Source organism: Cololabis saira, chromosome 7 (assembly GCF_033807715.1).
Source record: "Cololabis saira isolate AMF1-May2022 chromosome 7, fColSai1.1, whole genome shotgun sequence".
In the NCBI taxonomy this organism is placed as follows: Eukaryota; Metazoa; Chordata; class Actinopteri; order Beloniformes; family Belonidae; genus Cololabis; species Cololabis saira.
The window spans coordinates 45464890-45480654 of NC_084593.1; the positions used below are offsets into that span (position 1 = coordinate 45464890).

The 15765-nt window shown below is 43.5% G+C and overlaps 1 protein-coding gene across 1 annotated transcript in view; it reads right to left on the bottom strand.

The window, feature by feature from the left end:
- The window catches only part of LOC133447412 (protein NLRC3-like), an 85084-nt gene that overhangs the window by 16929 nt on the left and 52390 nt on the right, over positions 1–15765 (bottom strand). Inside the window, exon 6 of the mRNA XM_061726083.1 lies at positions 1597–1770. Within this exon, the coding sequence (XP_061582067.1) occupies positions 1597–1770 (174 nt within the window). The remainder of the gene's footprint in view (positions 1–1596; positions 1771–15765) is intronic.

Genomic DNA, 15765 nt, shown 5'->3' on the forward strand with positions numbered 1-15765 from the left:
CACCACCATGCAAAACCCAACGCTACAGAAAGGCATTCCTGATCTCTACACAAATGGCACTTTTTCCTCTTTTGAGCAGTTGGTGCAGATGTACAATATCCCCAGATCGCATTTCTATAGGTATCTGCAGCTCCGGAACTTTGTAACCTCAAACTCAGGTTGCTTCCCAATGTCCCCTCCCGATTCTCTGTTAGATACAGTTTTTACTTGGAAATCAACCACTAAGCGGGCTATCAGTCTGATTTATGATCACCTTAACACCCACAATCAGACAGCTTTAAACCTCCTTAGAAGTAAGTGGGAGACTGACTTTGATGAGGCAATCCCAGAAGGAACCTGGCAGAAAATAATTTATAATATATTTTTTCATCCTCCATATGTCTAAGATATGCTGTCATCCAGTTCAAAATTGTTCACCGTTTACACTGGTCTAAGGTCAAGCTCTCAAGGATCAATGCTGACATAGATCCCACATGTGATAGATGCAGCCGGGCCCCTGCTACTCTTCTGCACATGTTTTGGACTTGTCCTAAACTTTTTTCCTTTTTGGCAGAACATTTTTGAGACTTTTTCTACAATATGTGGGAAAACAATCCTGCCGTCACCATATATTGCTCTGTTTGGCGTGGCTCCTGTGGACTGTCCTCTACTTATGCAGCGGGAAACCAACATGATGGCCTTTTGTTCCCTCCTGGCTAAATGGAAGGACTCTGCTCCACCATCATCTAATCACTGGATAAGGGAAGTCATGGCTCATCTCAAACTGGAAAAGATCAGGTACACTGTTCGGGGATCCACTGAGACATTTTATAGGATCTGGCAGCCTTTCCTGAACTTTGTGGAGGGTACGGATGCTGATAATATAATGTAGGAGTCTTCATTCATTTTCATTTGTGTTGGCCCTGTGTCTGATGGTTATCTGGCAATATGTTAAATGTATTTTTTTTGTCTGGTTTTTAGGGGTTATTTTTCTTGTTTTTGTTTCTCTCTTCTGTTTGACTGCACAGTCCTGTTTTAATGATAAAAAACTACCGTAATAAAAAGACTTTGATCAAAAAAAAAAAGAAAGGCATTCCTTCCAGCTGCCATCAAGCTCTATAATGTGCAATAACGGTCCTATCTGCAATACTCCAGCAGTTCACTACTCAGCACTTTAGCACCCCAGCATTTTAAGTGATCTGTTTTTATTGGATCTGTTTTTATTTTGGTTGCTGTTACTTAAGTGTGTTGAATGTATGAATGAAAGATGTACTGATGCTGCTGTAACACCTTAATTTCCTGCAAAGTATTAATAAATTATCTAATCTGATCTAATCTAAACTTCTGGACATGTTTAATTAAATTAATTATAGCATATTAACTTCTAAAGGGAACTGATGGTTGCAGAAGAAATAGTCAGTGTTACAGAGTCACTAGAAAGAGTCTTTCTAGAAGTTTCCAGGTGTGTTCAGGAATGATCTCCTGCAGCCATCTGTATGACGGAGAACCTGAAGACGTCTCTGACTGAACACACCCCTTAGTTTCATCTGTGTTGTGGAGGATCTGTTTGGACGGACCTTTCAAAGTGTCTACGATGTTTTAAATCTGTGAACTGACCTCAGAGTCTCCAGTCTGCAGTCTGGACTCTCCAGGAAACCACCCAGAGGTTTCACTCCTGAATCCTGCAGCTCGTTCAAACTCAGGTCCAGATGTTTCAGATGGGATGGGTTGGACTCCAGAGCTGAGCCCAGAGAAGAACCGCTGATCTCTGACATCCTGCAGTCCTGCAATCTGAACAAAAAGTAAGTTCTTAAAATATCAACTTTGTCATCAGGTTCATGTGGGTCATCACTGGTATCTGGACTTTACAAAACTGGTTTTAAAGTATTATATTCATGATGTTGGTTCCTGGTTGTTCCTCTGACATGTTCACCTTTTAATGAACATCCTGGAGTTTTCTGCTAGAATAGAATAGAATAGAATAGAATAGAATAGAGTTTAATGCCATTTGTACAAGATAAAAACAGCTACATAGGAAGTATTGTGCATGTCCCAGAGTCCCGGGGGGTTCATTGTTCTGAGTGAGAGAGTGGGGGTTCCCTCCTTGGTGTCTGTAGCCAACAGCCTTACAGTAGCTGGTAGAAGCTGTTGTAGAAGCTCTGTAGGTGCTGATGCTCAGGTTCTAGCCCCCCCACCCCACAGACCATGGAGGGTGGCGCCGGTCCCTGAGGGGGCTCTATGCTGGTTGTCAGTCTGCACGCCTTCCAGTCATCTTCAGGATTCTCTCTGTTTTCTGTCGGAGGCCTTTTTGTATGTGTGTTTTTTTAATTCTCTTTTTATTTAGAACAGCAGGATTCCATCATACACGTTTTTACATTCAATCTTTAACTTAAATGATTTTGTCCCTACTGTCCTCCAGGCGTTTTTTATGAACAGTAATCAGAAACAATAACAGAAAAATAAAAAAAACAGAACCAGCGAGCGCAGTCATGTTTACAATCATTACGTCACACAAAAAAATAGTTCACATGAAATCAGATGTGATTGGTTTCACATACTCAGTCCATTTGGACCAGATCTTATAAAAGTTTTCTTTCTCAACCTTGAGGGAGGAAGAGATCTTCTCCATAACATAGATCTCGTAGATGATCCCAATCCAGTCGTCGATAGTGGGGGATTCTACTTTTAACCATTTCCTTGTAACACATTTCTTACTGGCTGCCAACAGTATAGTCAGCAGTTTTTTGTCTTTTACATTCCATGTTCCGAACATTATGTCTCCCAAAAATAACGTTTCACAATTCAATGGCATGGTCACATTAAATATATTTTCCACATGCATCTGTATCTACTGTTTGGCAGTCCCAAAAAATATGGAAGTGGTTCATATTTAGCTCCTTGAGACCCACATAGTCTCCAACAGGCATCCCCGCTGCCCCGATATCTTTTTTGAATGGGTGTGATAAAAAATCTCGTTATACTTTTCCAGCAGAACTCCCTCCAAGTATTTGACCCGGTTGAGATCCATTGTAGTTGGCATATTCTTTCCCAGCTTTCCTGTGTGATTATTACCCTTATTTCCTTTTCCCATTTCCTTTTTATATATTCTGTATTATCTTTATTACTTGATTCAGACTTAGTTAAAGATAAAAAGACCTCCATGAACCTTGACTCATCGATTCCTAACCCCTCTTTAATGTTCTTGTCAAAATAGTGTCTCACTTGTAGGTATCTAAAGAAATCCTCTCTTCCCAGACCATGATCTTTTTGAAGGGTTTCAAAACTTTGAAATGCCCCCTTGTGGACAAATGAATATTAGGTAGTTAAGCCTTTTGTAGTCCATGTTTTAAATCTACTGTCGGTTTTATTGGGCGCAAAGTCTGTATCATAGGCACACCACCTCATTATTTTAGATGTGTATTGTGATCTGCAAATTTGAACTATTTCCTTCCAGGACATGAGGTAGGTGCTTGTTAAAGAGTCTTCTGGAATGTCCAGGGGTCCGTTTCACAAAGCAGGTTCAACAAACTCTGAGTCTAATCCTGAACTCCTAGTTGATCTACTCTGAGATCGGAAACTCTGAGTTTTCGGATCCAGAACAGCGGTTTAGAGTTAATTTACTCAACTCTAAGTAGTTTCACCTGGAGTTAAGCGCGTACACCACAACTATAAAAAACCAGCATCAATGGAGCCCAGATTCGACGAGTCACCATGGCAAACGGCGACAACAAAAGATCCACATACCTTTCCTTTTTTTTTTAAACTTTTCAATTCAATTCAATTTTATTTATATAGCGTGTAATACAAAAGAGTTGTCTCTAGACGCTTTCCAGAGACCCATACCCAGAACATGACCCCCGAGCAGTTATTACATAAACAATGGCAGGTAAAAACTCCCCTAGTGGAAGAAAAACCTTAAGCCAAACAGTGGCAAGGAAAAACTCCCCTTTAGGGGAGTTTTTTAACTTTAGGAGGGAAGAAACCTTGAGCAGGACCAGGCTCGTAAGGGGGGACCCTCCTGCCGAAGGCCAGACTGGGGGTCAGGGACGGCAACAGCACAGCAGGCAGGTGGAAGCAGCAACGGGATGACCAGGGGTGGGGACCGCAGGCCAGCACGCAGCTCCCGAAGCTCCGGCCCAATCATCAAGTCCCAGGTTGGGGTGCAGGGTCGGGGAAAGGTTGAAAAGGGGCAGGGCCAGGGAGAGGAGTCTTGAGGGACGAACCTTCTCCCCCGCCCAAAAGGGGCCGTTACCCTGCCCCCCTCACTCCCACACTGCAGGTTCCGGTGTCCGGCAAAGGATGCTGCAACATGGACAAAAGAGAGAAAAGGGAGGAGAAGGGGGGGCCAGCACAAGAAACTACAGGAGCGACTCTGACACACTAAAGTTTACACTACCTAGAGATTTACCAACACCAGCTAGAGGTTTACTAAACACTAACTATAGGCTTTACTAAACAGAAATGTTTTAAGTTTAGTTTTAAAAGGTGGAGGTGGTGTCAGCCTCCTTAACCCAGATTGGAAGTTGGTTCCATAATAATGGTGCCTGATAGCAGAACGCCCGCCCTCCAAATCTACATTTGGATACTCTAGGAACTACGAGTAAACCTGCACTCTGAGAACGGAGAGCTCTGACAGGAACATAAGGCACTATCAGGTCTTGCAAATAATGCGGAGCTAAGCCGTTTTGGGCTTTATAATAAATAAATAAAGTAATAAAATTTTAAATTGGATTCTGAATTTTACGGGTAACCAATGGAGCGACGCTAACACTGGAGTGACGTGGTCTCTCCTGCTAATTCCTGTCAGTACTCGTGCTGCTGCATTTTGGATCAGCTGGAGCCTATTCAGCAAATTACTTGGACATCCTGCTAACAACACATTACAGTAATCTAGTCTAGAAGATACAAACGCATGAACTAGTTTTTCTGCATCACTCTGCGAGAGGATTTTCCTAATCTTTGCAATATTACGGAGATGGAAAAAGGCTATTTTACAAACCTGATTAACATATGGTTTAAACGACAAATCCTGATCGAAAATAACACCAAGGTTTCTCACAGTTGCACTGGAAACCATCGCAACACTATCTAGTCCCTTCCTAAGATGCTCTGGACCAAGAATGATAACCTCTGTTTTATCTGAATTTAGAAGCAAGAAATTTCTGGACATCCAGTCCTTGATGTCCCTAGAAACTAACGGTTCTGTTTCATCCGGCTTCATAGACAAGTAGAGCTGCGTATCATCAGCATAACAATGAAAGTGTATGCCGTGATTCTGGATTATACTTCCCAATGGCTGCATGTATAAACTGAACAAGATTGGCCCTAGCACTGAACCCTGCGGAACACCATAACAGACCCTTGACTGTTCTGAAGAAACCTCATGTACATGAACAAACTGGAACCTGTCAGATAGATATGATTTAAATCAACATAGAGCTGTCCCTTTAATCCCAACAACATGCTCTAACCTGTGCAGTAAAATGCCATGATCTATAGTGTCAAAAGCAGCACTGAGGTCCAGTAGAACCAGTATGGACACTAATCCCTTATCTGAGGCCATAAGGAGGTCATTCGTGACTCGAACCAGTGCTGTCTCTGTGCTATGATGCATTCTGAACCCTGACTGAAAGACTTCAAACAGATCATTTCTATACAAATAGTCACATAACTGGCTTGAAACTGCCTCTTCCAGAATTTTAGATACAAATGGAAGGTTGGAAATTGGTCTATAATTAGCTAAGGTGTCTGGGTCAAGAGAAGGTTTTTTAAGTAAAGGTTTAATTACTGCGACTTTGAAAACCTGTGGTACATATCCTAAACTTAGGGATAGGTTAATTTGGTCCAGTATTGTCGTACCAATAAGAGAAAAAATATGTTTGAATAGTCGAGTCGGGATGGGGTCTAACATACATGTGGTAGACTTAGCTCTATTAACGAGTGAAGTCAGCTCAGGGAGGTCTATAGGATCAAAACAGTCTAGAGTCAAGTCAGAGCCTAGGGAAGTCGCTAAAGCTGAAGAAACACCTACAACCGGCTGGTTGATTTCTTCTCTAATTCTCGCGATTTTACTGTTGAAGAAGCTCATAAAGTCCTCACTACTGAGAGCTGCAGGAAAGCACGGCTCAACAGAGTTGTGACTCTTTGTCAGCCTGGCTACAGTGCTGAACAGAAAACGTGGGTTACTTTTGTTATCCTCTATCAACGTTGAATAATAAGCTGTTCTGGCTTTGCGAATGGCTTTTTTATATACCATTAGAATATCATTCCATTCACGATAAGAGTCTACAGACCTACAAGAGTACCACTTCCTTTCCATTTTACGCACGTTTTGTTTCAACATGCGGATATCTGAATTATACCAGGGAGTTAAGCTCCTGTGGCTAGAAACCCTCCTTTTCAAAGGAGCAACTTCATCTAAAGCTGAATGCAACAAATCAGCAGTGTTACTAGTAAGGAAATCAACATCTGCAGAGGTAGAACCCAGGTCACTGGCCTCGACTACATCACTATTTCGCACTGTCGTAAGATAAGCAATGGCCTCCCTAAATTTAACAATAACTTCATCAGACAAACATCTGCTAAAATAATACCTCCTATTTTGCACTTCAACATCAACAAAATTAAATTCAAACGTTATTAAGTAATGGTCGGATAAAAGGGAGTTTACAGGTGACACCAACAGACCATCAGTTTCAACACCGTAGGTGAGAACGAGATCGAGAGTATGATTAAAACAGTGCGTCGGTTTATCCACTTTTTGTGAGATACCCATTGATTCTAGAAGAGAATCGAAGGCTAATTTAAGATTATCGCTTTCAACATCCATATGAATGTTAAAATCACCCGCTATGATGAATTTATCTGTGCTGATCAATAATCCAGAAAGGAAATCTGAAAATTCAGACAAAAACTCTAGATACGCACCAGCAGGGGGCCGGTACACTACCACTAACACAACTGGCTTCTCTGATTTCCAGCTCGGAAATTTCAGACCAAGCATGAGGCTTTCAAATGTATTATAATTGCACTTAGGTTCAATTTTTGTTTGGAGACCGGAGTTATAAATTGCTGCGACTCCTCCGCCTCGGCCCGTGCTTCTAGGAATGTGATGATTAAAGTAGCCGGGCGGAGTTGATTCATTCAAACTAACATACTCTTCCTCCTGTAACCATGTTTCTGTTAAGCAGAGAATATCACTCCTGCTCTCTGTAATTATATTATTTACTAACAGAGACTTAGAGCTTAATGATCGTATATTTAGTAATCCGCATCTAATTTTTCGGTCTGTAATTGGTACCAAATGTACATTGGTTTTAATTTCCTCCAAAACGCCACACCTGGTGAACTTTTGGAGGGCGGGGAACTGCAACCACTTCTATTTTGCTATGCACCTGGCCAGAGTCGCCAATATCATGTAATCCTACAGTTTTAGAGTCGCTAATTACATAATGCAATCCTACAGTTTTATTGGCAGGCGTTGGTCCTCGAGAGACAGCAGAGAAGTGTGTTAAACTGCAGCTCTGCATCCTGGCCTGGACCCTGCATTGTCAGGGGGAGTGTCTAATAACATTGGCCAGATTTCTAGACATAAGAGCTGCACCATCCCGGGTGGGATGAATGCCGTCCCTTCTGATCAGACCGGGCTTTCCCCAGAATGTCTCCCAGTTGTCAATAAAGTCCACGTTGTTTTCTGAACACCACTGAGACAACCAGCGGCGGAGCGAGAGCATGCGACTAAACATGTCATCGCTGGTCAGATTGGGGAGGGGACCAGAAAAACCTACGGAGTCCGACATACTTTTGGCGTAGTTACACACCGAGACAATATTCATTTTAGTTACTTCCGACTGGCGAAGACGGGAGTCATTAGCTCCGACATTGATGATAACTTTACCATATTTACGATTACCCTTTGCCAGCAGCTTCAAATTTGCTTCTATGTCGCCCGCTCTGGCCCCCGGGATGCATCTAACTATGGTCTCTGGAGTCGGCTTCACATGTCTGACTATGGAGTCGCCAATCACCAGGGTCGGTTTCTCAACGGGTGTGTCGCTGAGTGGTTAGACACATGAAGCGGGTGGTGGTGTTCCGTGAGCCCTTTAAGACTACGCTTCCTCCGAACCGTCACCCAGCGGTCCTGACTGGCCGGCTGCTCGGGAGCTGCAGGGGAGCGGCTACGCTCAGCTGCTATGGGCCGGTCCGCCGCTAGCTTAGCCTGGTTAGCTGAGGAGGCTCTTGGACTATGGTTTAGTTGGCCGAACCGGACCTCTAACTGACTGAGCCTCGCCTCCAGCCCTGCAAATAAGCTACACTTTAAGCACTTACCGTCTTCACTAAAGGAGGCAGAGGAATAGCTAAACATTTCACACACTGAGCAGCAAAGAGGTGAAACGGTGGGAGACGGAGAGCCCATGCTAAGATGCTAACGGAGGCTAACGGACAGAAAATGTATCGGTGATTGGTGACAGTGAAAGTTACGGAAGAGAAAATGAGCGAGTGTTGAAATAAAGACAGTAATGTACCAGATATAGTGCTATTTTACCAGAAAACAATCTAAATTTTAGACAAAAAAAAAAAAAGTCGGGAGAGATCAGAGCCTGCAAACGCCGTGAGACGGCAGCAGACCGCAACACCAGGAAGTGACGCGATGCGTGACGCAATACGTTACCCAACCAGCAGTCAGGGAAAGACTTGTGCTCCGTAATGCATGCTACAAGTTTTCCCACCACTTTTCAATTTCAATTTACAAAATTCCTTTGAGGAAACATTAGTTTGCATCTGAAGATCCACATACTTCACACCACTGGAGTTAGAAGTGTTAATACGTGCGTATGGCGAGTATGAGAGCATATTTCAGAAAAAAAAAACCAGCTGCAGCAGCAAAGGCGTGGGAGAAAGTTGCTGCAGTCAATGTGTAAGTTTGAATGCAGCATTCATTTAACATTTAAGCACACTGTCTTATAATATTACAGATGAAAACAGTGGTGGAACGGTATTGAATTAAATTTTATTGTCATTTAGATCAGGGGCAGCCGCCACACCTCGGCTCCAGGGGAAAATGTAAATGTTTTTTTTAATTTTTTTTATACATTTATGGAATTAATCTGTGTCTATTTGTATTGGTTTATTCTATTACTTAATACATATAAAATAACTACAAATGCATATCAGAACAACATGATTGATTTCACTACGTATTATCTTTCCCAACACTTGTGGTCGCTATCAATCTCGTTTTTAGTGCGCTCTGCAGTGTTACTAACTTACAAAAATGAAAAGGAAGCAGACAACCACGCAATTTAAAAAAAAAGAAAGAAGGCAAGTGATGGGTCTAATGTTTCCCCAACAGCAGAAGATATTAACGAGGCTGTTAGCCACTGATGGATTAATTATGCAAGTTCATTCAAGTTCAGATATCAAATCACCCCACCCTCTTATAAATCTGTTTAAGGGAAATATTTGACTTTTTTTTACTCTCTCTCTTTCTCTGAATCTGAATCTGAATCTCTTCTGCCCCCTCCCTCTCCTTTTTGCATTTGGACTTTAACTGTTTGAAGTTAAACTCGGATGTCCCTGTGTTATTGTTGCACTGACATAGTGAATAAAATACGTTGCGTTTGTCAGATACGCTTTTTCTGCTCTCTCTGCCGCTTACTGTCCGTGGTGCAGAAAACGGATGTGTATTGCGTAAAGGCCCATTGGCTGAATTGACGCCACTGAGGGAGGAGACAGAGAGAAACTCAGGGTTTATTGAAGAAAACCTTCTAGCGAGCAGGTTAGGTTCAGAGAGTCTGTTACTACGGTAACTGACCGAGAGCTTAAGTTACCTCTCTTTGTGAAACAGGCTAGAGTTACTCCTCTCTCTCTGGTTTGAGTTAACTCCCTTTGTGAAACGGAAAACTCAGAGTTTCCCTCATTTCAGGGTTAACAGACTCAGAGTTTTCACTAAACCTGCTTTGTGAAACAGACCCCAGATCAGATTGATTGATGACAAAAGCTTGTCCATAATAAGGCATGAGGCAGCTGATGATGGCAGAAAAGCCCTGAAGTTATTAAGGGAACACTACTCGGGGAAAAGTAAACCAAGGGTCATAAATCTCTACACATCTTTGACCAAGCTATGCATGAAAGATGGTGAGAGTGTTACTGATTATGTAATTAAAGCAGAGAATATAATAATGGCCCTGAAAGATGCAGGTGAATCCATAAGTGATGGACTAACTGTAGCCATGGTATTAAACGGGCTACCAGACTCCTTCAAACCCCTAGCAGTCCATGTAACACAGAACGAAGATAATGTTACGTTTGCAGACTTTAAAAGAAGACTACGGGTTTATGAGAAGAGTGAGAAAATAAACAAAGCAGAGTCTACAGATAATGTGATGAAGACATATGTGAAACAAGGCAGAGGCCCCACCAAGCCACACACTGGCAACAGAAAAGATGAAGATGCCAACATGACATGCTACAGGTGTGGAATAAAAGGGCACAAGGCGAGAAAGTGCACCAGAAAAGTGTGGTGCGACTACTGCAAGAGTAATACACACCAAGAATCCCTCTGCAAGAAAAAGGGGTGACGAGACGGAGCCAGGAAGGTAGTAGAGGAACAAGACAGCGACCAAGGGGACCACTTCTTCAAGGCCATAGACACAAGAAATGAAAGGCCACCAGCCATTGCGAAGATGAAAGGCATCATGGTGGATGGAGGGGCGACATCCCACATAATAAATGACATGAATAAGTTCAAGAGTTTTGATGACACGTTCCAGCCTGACACTCATTCAGTGGAGTTAGCAGATGGAACAAAGTGCAGTGGGATTGCACAGCGGCGAGGGACAGCGACGATCTGTCAACAGAACGCTTTTTAGCAGATATAGCACCGTACGGAGAAGTCAGGTGTATCCGATCTGATAATGGTACGGCGTACACAAGTAAAGACTTCCAGACACTAATGGTAAAGAATAGGATTAGACATGAGACGTCTGCACCATATTCACCCCACCAAAATGGCACAGTTGAGAGAGGTTGGAGAACCCTCTACGAAATGGGCAGATGCTTACTGTTAGACAGTAACTTACCAAATAAGCTTTGGAACTACGTTGTACAGACAGCGGCTTATGTGAGGAACAGATGCTACAGTAGGCGTACTAAGAAAACGCCATACGAGCTGTTTACAGGTAAAGAACCAAACATATCCAAACTGCAAAAAATTTGGATCAGTGTGCTACACATATAATCCTCAAACTTTCAGAGAAGCCGTGATGTCGAACAGGTCAAGGCAATGGAAAAGTGCCATGGATGATGAGCTGAAATTACTAGAGGAGAACAAGACGTTCAGCCTCACCCAGTTGCCAACAGGCAAACATGCAGAGGGGGGAAAATGGGTCTACGCACTAAAGAGTGACATTGATGGATCAGATAAATTCAAGGTGAGGTTCGTAGCAAAAGGCTACAGTCAAAAGCCAGGGACTGACTACGAAGAGACATTCTCACCCACTGCTGACATGACAAGTGTGAGAGTGATCACGCAAAAGGCCGCACAGGAGGATTTAGTCCTGCATCAGATGGATGTAAAGACAGCCTATTTGCATGCGCCTATTGATCGCAAAATCTATATAGAGCAACCAGAAGGTTATGTGAAACAATCACCAACAGGTGAAAAACTGGTTTGCAAATTGCACAAGTCTCTCTATGGTCTTAAGAAGTCCGGTAGAAACTGGAACGCAATGTTGCACACATGTTTAAATGAGAAAGGTTTCGTACAGAATCCTGCTGATTACTGTGTGTATGCAAGAGAGAAACATGACGAGAAGGTGATGTTAATTGTATGGGTTGATTATCTCATCATAGCAGCTAGCAACCAGGGTGTACTCAACAGTGTGAAACTGATGCTCACTGAAAGATTTCAAATGAAAGATCTACGAAAATTGAAATTTTTTTCTGGGAATTGATTTTGATCAAGGAGAAGGCACAGTCAAAATGTCACAAAAGAAATATGTGAACAGAATCCTAGAGAGAATTCAAATGCCGGATTGCAGGTCCAGGGAGACCCCATGTGAGCCCAAACTAGAGTACACAGAGAATGCAGAAAAAATGGCAGACCCAAGAAGGTTCAGGGAGGCAGTGGGAAGCTTAATTTACTTATCCACATGCACGAGACCAGACATCAGTTTTGTGGTTAGTAAGTTATCCCAGCACTTTGCTGAGCCAACGCTAGAACACTGGAACACAGTAAAACATGTGTTCAGGTACCTCAAAGGTACAGCAGAACAAGAATTATGCTTCAAAAGAAATGAGATGGAGAAACTTGGTCTGAGAGTGTACAGTGATGCTGACTGGGCATCTGATGTAGCAGACAGGCGAAGTACATCAGGGTATTGTGCTAGTCTCAGCGAAGGAAGCTCTCTGATTTCATGGAAGACAAGGAAGCAAGCAACTGTTGCACATCTAATTGCAAGGCTGAATACATGTGCTTAGAATCAGCCATGCAGGAATGTATCTACCTAGAGTAGCTACTCAGGAATATTGATAAATATCAATATGCACAAACAAAGGTGTTTGAGGATAATCAAGGTACTATAGCACTAGCCAAGAACCCAGTGCACAGACAAAGGTGCAAGCACATTGATATCAAGTACCATTTCATCAGAGAAACTATAAGTAGCGGAAAAGTGATTTTGGAGTACTGTCCTACTGAGCAAATGATTGCAGATATACTGACAAAGCCAGCCACCAAGACAAAGCTGAAGAGGTTTGCTCAGGACATGTTCGGCACCTAGAAGTGCAGGGTGTTTTTGTTTACACAAGAGAAACCGTGTGACTGATATTTTATTTGGTTATTTTTCGAATGGTATTTTATGTTGTTAACCCATGTGAGTGCGAGTGGGGGTGTTAAGTGTTGTAACTATATGGCGCCCTTACTCTATATGTTACGGTACCCTATTGTATTGTTGTACATGGTTTACGGTACGTTCAGGGTGTTATGTCATTACGTTCTCTTGGAGAGCGCCAGTTTATCCCTTATGGAAAAGGTTTACGCGGCATGACTGAATAAATATACCAGCAGGCTAAAAGCTGATAAAACGAGTCACTCTGCTTATTCTCCGAAATGCATAGCTGTGCATCAAAGCTCATATGCTTGACAAGTACTGGGTCCTATTTCACAGTTGTGTCAGGGTTTGACATTTCCTTCAGTTTGTGTTTTCTGTTCTGCCCCGCCTGTTTTCCATCTGCCCTGATTGTTGGCACCTGTGTCTCGTTATCCCCTGTGTATATCTGGTCTTGTCTTTCCCCTGCTCCCCTGCTGGTTGGTCCGTACTGTTTGCTCCCTCCATGTTCTCGTCTTCAGTTTTCCGGTTCATGATCCTGGTCCGTTTTGATCCTGCCAAGCAGCGATTTTGGTTCTTGTTTTTTTTGTTAAATAAACCCTGTTTTTTGGAACTCCTGCCTCCCACTCTCCTGCTTCTGGGTCCTCAAACAACCGTCCCTGACAGAATGGACCGACCAGCATGGACCCAGCGGGAGAAAGTTTTGTCTTCTGGCAATACGTTTACAGGGAGGCAGAACTCTCGATTTCTGGTTGGCAGGACCCTGAGGAGGAGGAATCTCCCTTCTGGGGAACACGCCTGGCTGGAGGGGGGGCCGGGTGTTCTCAGCCCCAGGGGACGAGACGATGACGGCGTCAGCGCCAGCCGCAGCTCGCCTCTGTTCCGGCGGTGGTCCCGGACCCCCCGCAGCCAGCGCCCCAGACCTGGGTTCCCCTGCAGCCCAGGCCAAGGTCCACGCCAAGGCCCAAGCCTAGGCCCTCGAGGGTGACCCCCGAACTGTCTCACTGGTCTGCCCGGTCCCGAGGACGGCCCCCGGAACTTTGGCCGTGTGTTGGGCCGCATCCAAATATTTAATCTTCTGCTAATATTTTTTGCGTCAGATTTCCCGTTTGAGTCTATTTTCGGATTCAATCGGATGTTAAAATCCCCGCCACATATTAAGATTCCTTGACTTTTTGTTGTCATTAAATCCACCATATGTTTATAAAATGACCAGTCGCTTCCCGGTGGCACATACACATTAATAAGACTTATCAAAACCCCATCTATTTTCCCTGTAACCATGACAAATCTGCCCTCTTTATCCTTATGCTCTGATATGTGTTCATAATTTACCATATTGGATATCAGAGTCGCCACCCCTCTCCGCCTCCCCGACCCATGAGAGGAAAAGTAAACATGATTAAATCCTGATTTGTTCCATTTAGCATGTTCGGAGTCGCCGAGGTGCGTCTCCTGCAAGAGAGCTACTTGGATTTTATCTTTCTTCAATTTTGATAAGATTTTCCCCCTCTTGACTGGATTGAGTACTCCATTTATATTAAATTATGTTATTTTTAAAGACCTGTTTTGCATCTATGTAATTTCCCCCTCCCTCCCTCTCATAAACCTGGTTCGCTTCCCGTTCCCTGCGAGATCCGGCAGGGGATGAACAATGAACATGTTAAATAACAACAAACTGAACTGAACTCGTCCGTGTGACTCCCTATGTAGGGGTCTGTTAACCTGACCCTGTTGGGCCTCCCGAGGAGGCTCCAAAGGGACAGTCTCCCTCCTCAGTCCGGAGGAAGAGGCCCATGTCCGCATCCGTCGCACGCCGGAGAAAAAAAAGGGGGGGGTGCAAAAAAGAAAAAAGGAATAGGTTGGACCCGTGTTAACCAGTCTATTCAATGGTGAATCTCCACCACTTATTACAGTCACAGTATATTACAAGTAGGGATGGGTACCGAAACCCGGTTCCAATTTTGGAACCGGAACCGAAATCAAAAAATTCGATATTCGTTTAAAAATGCGCATTTCGAATCTTCATTTCGAATCCTGGGAGTTTTTTGTTTTTTTTCTCTCTCTCTCTCTCCCCCCGCCCCCCGCGCGCGCTCTGAGTATTACGTCACATCCGCGGCTGCGCTGTAAGTGGCGGGGCCTTCGTCCTGCGGCGTCCCCGCGTCGTCGGGCGGGGTTTTCGCGGGGCGGTGTCCGGCACCGCGCGGAAGGCGGACCGGTGGGGGGGGGGGGACGGATACGGCGGTCGGCGGCCGGCGGCGGCAACTCTAGACGCGCGCCTTTACAATTGCTTCTCTTATTGTCTCTAATTGTTCTTTGGTTTCTTGCAGAATTGATTCCAAGGCCCAATCCCAATTCTCCTTCACTTGCCCTTCTTTTCTACACTTGCCCCCTTCTTTTCTTCCCTACCCCCTAAAAAAGAAGGGGGAGATTTTAGGGCACTTGGAATCTAGGGCACTTGGCCCAGGTGCCTGTCCCATTCTCCTAGTCCCCCTCGTTTTCATCCCTACCCTGATCAGGAAGCTGAGAGCCAAAAGCTGTTTTAATTTCAGCTGTAGCGCTGTTAATATGGCACTTTATTTTTTTAATTCAAGATCTTTTTATTGAAATTTTCACAAGGTAAAAAAGAAAAAGGTTAAATGCTGAATGTCAGTTACAAACATTTTGATTAGGCATGGGCATGTTGATCATAGCATACACCAGTGTACAAAATATAAAAAACAATTAAACAGTATGAAAAAATATAAAATAGTAACAAAAACAAACTACAGACCAAACTAATCCCTCCCCTGTCACTGCCAGATTACTAATCACAATATGAGGTCATTCTAACATCAAGAGCCTGCACTAGGAATACAAAAGAAATATGAAGTATAGTTCACAGGGTCTGGAATGCTTCTAGAAAAGGTCCCCACACTTTCTGGAACTTATTTGATTGCTGAAGCGAGTATCTAAT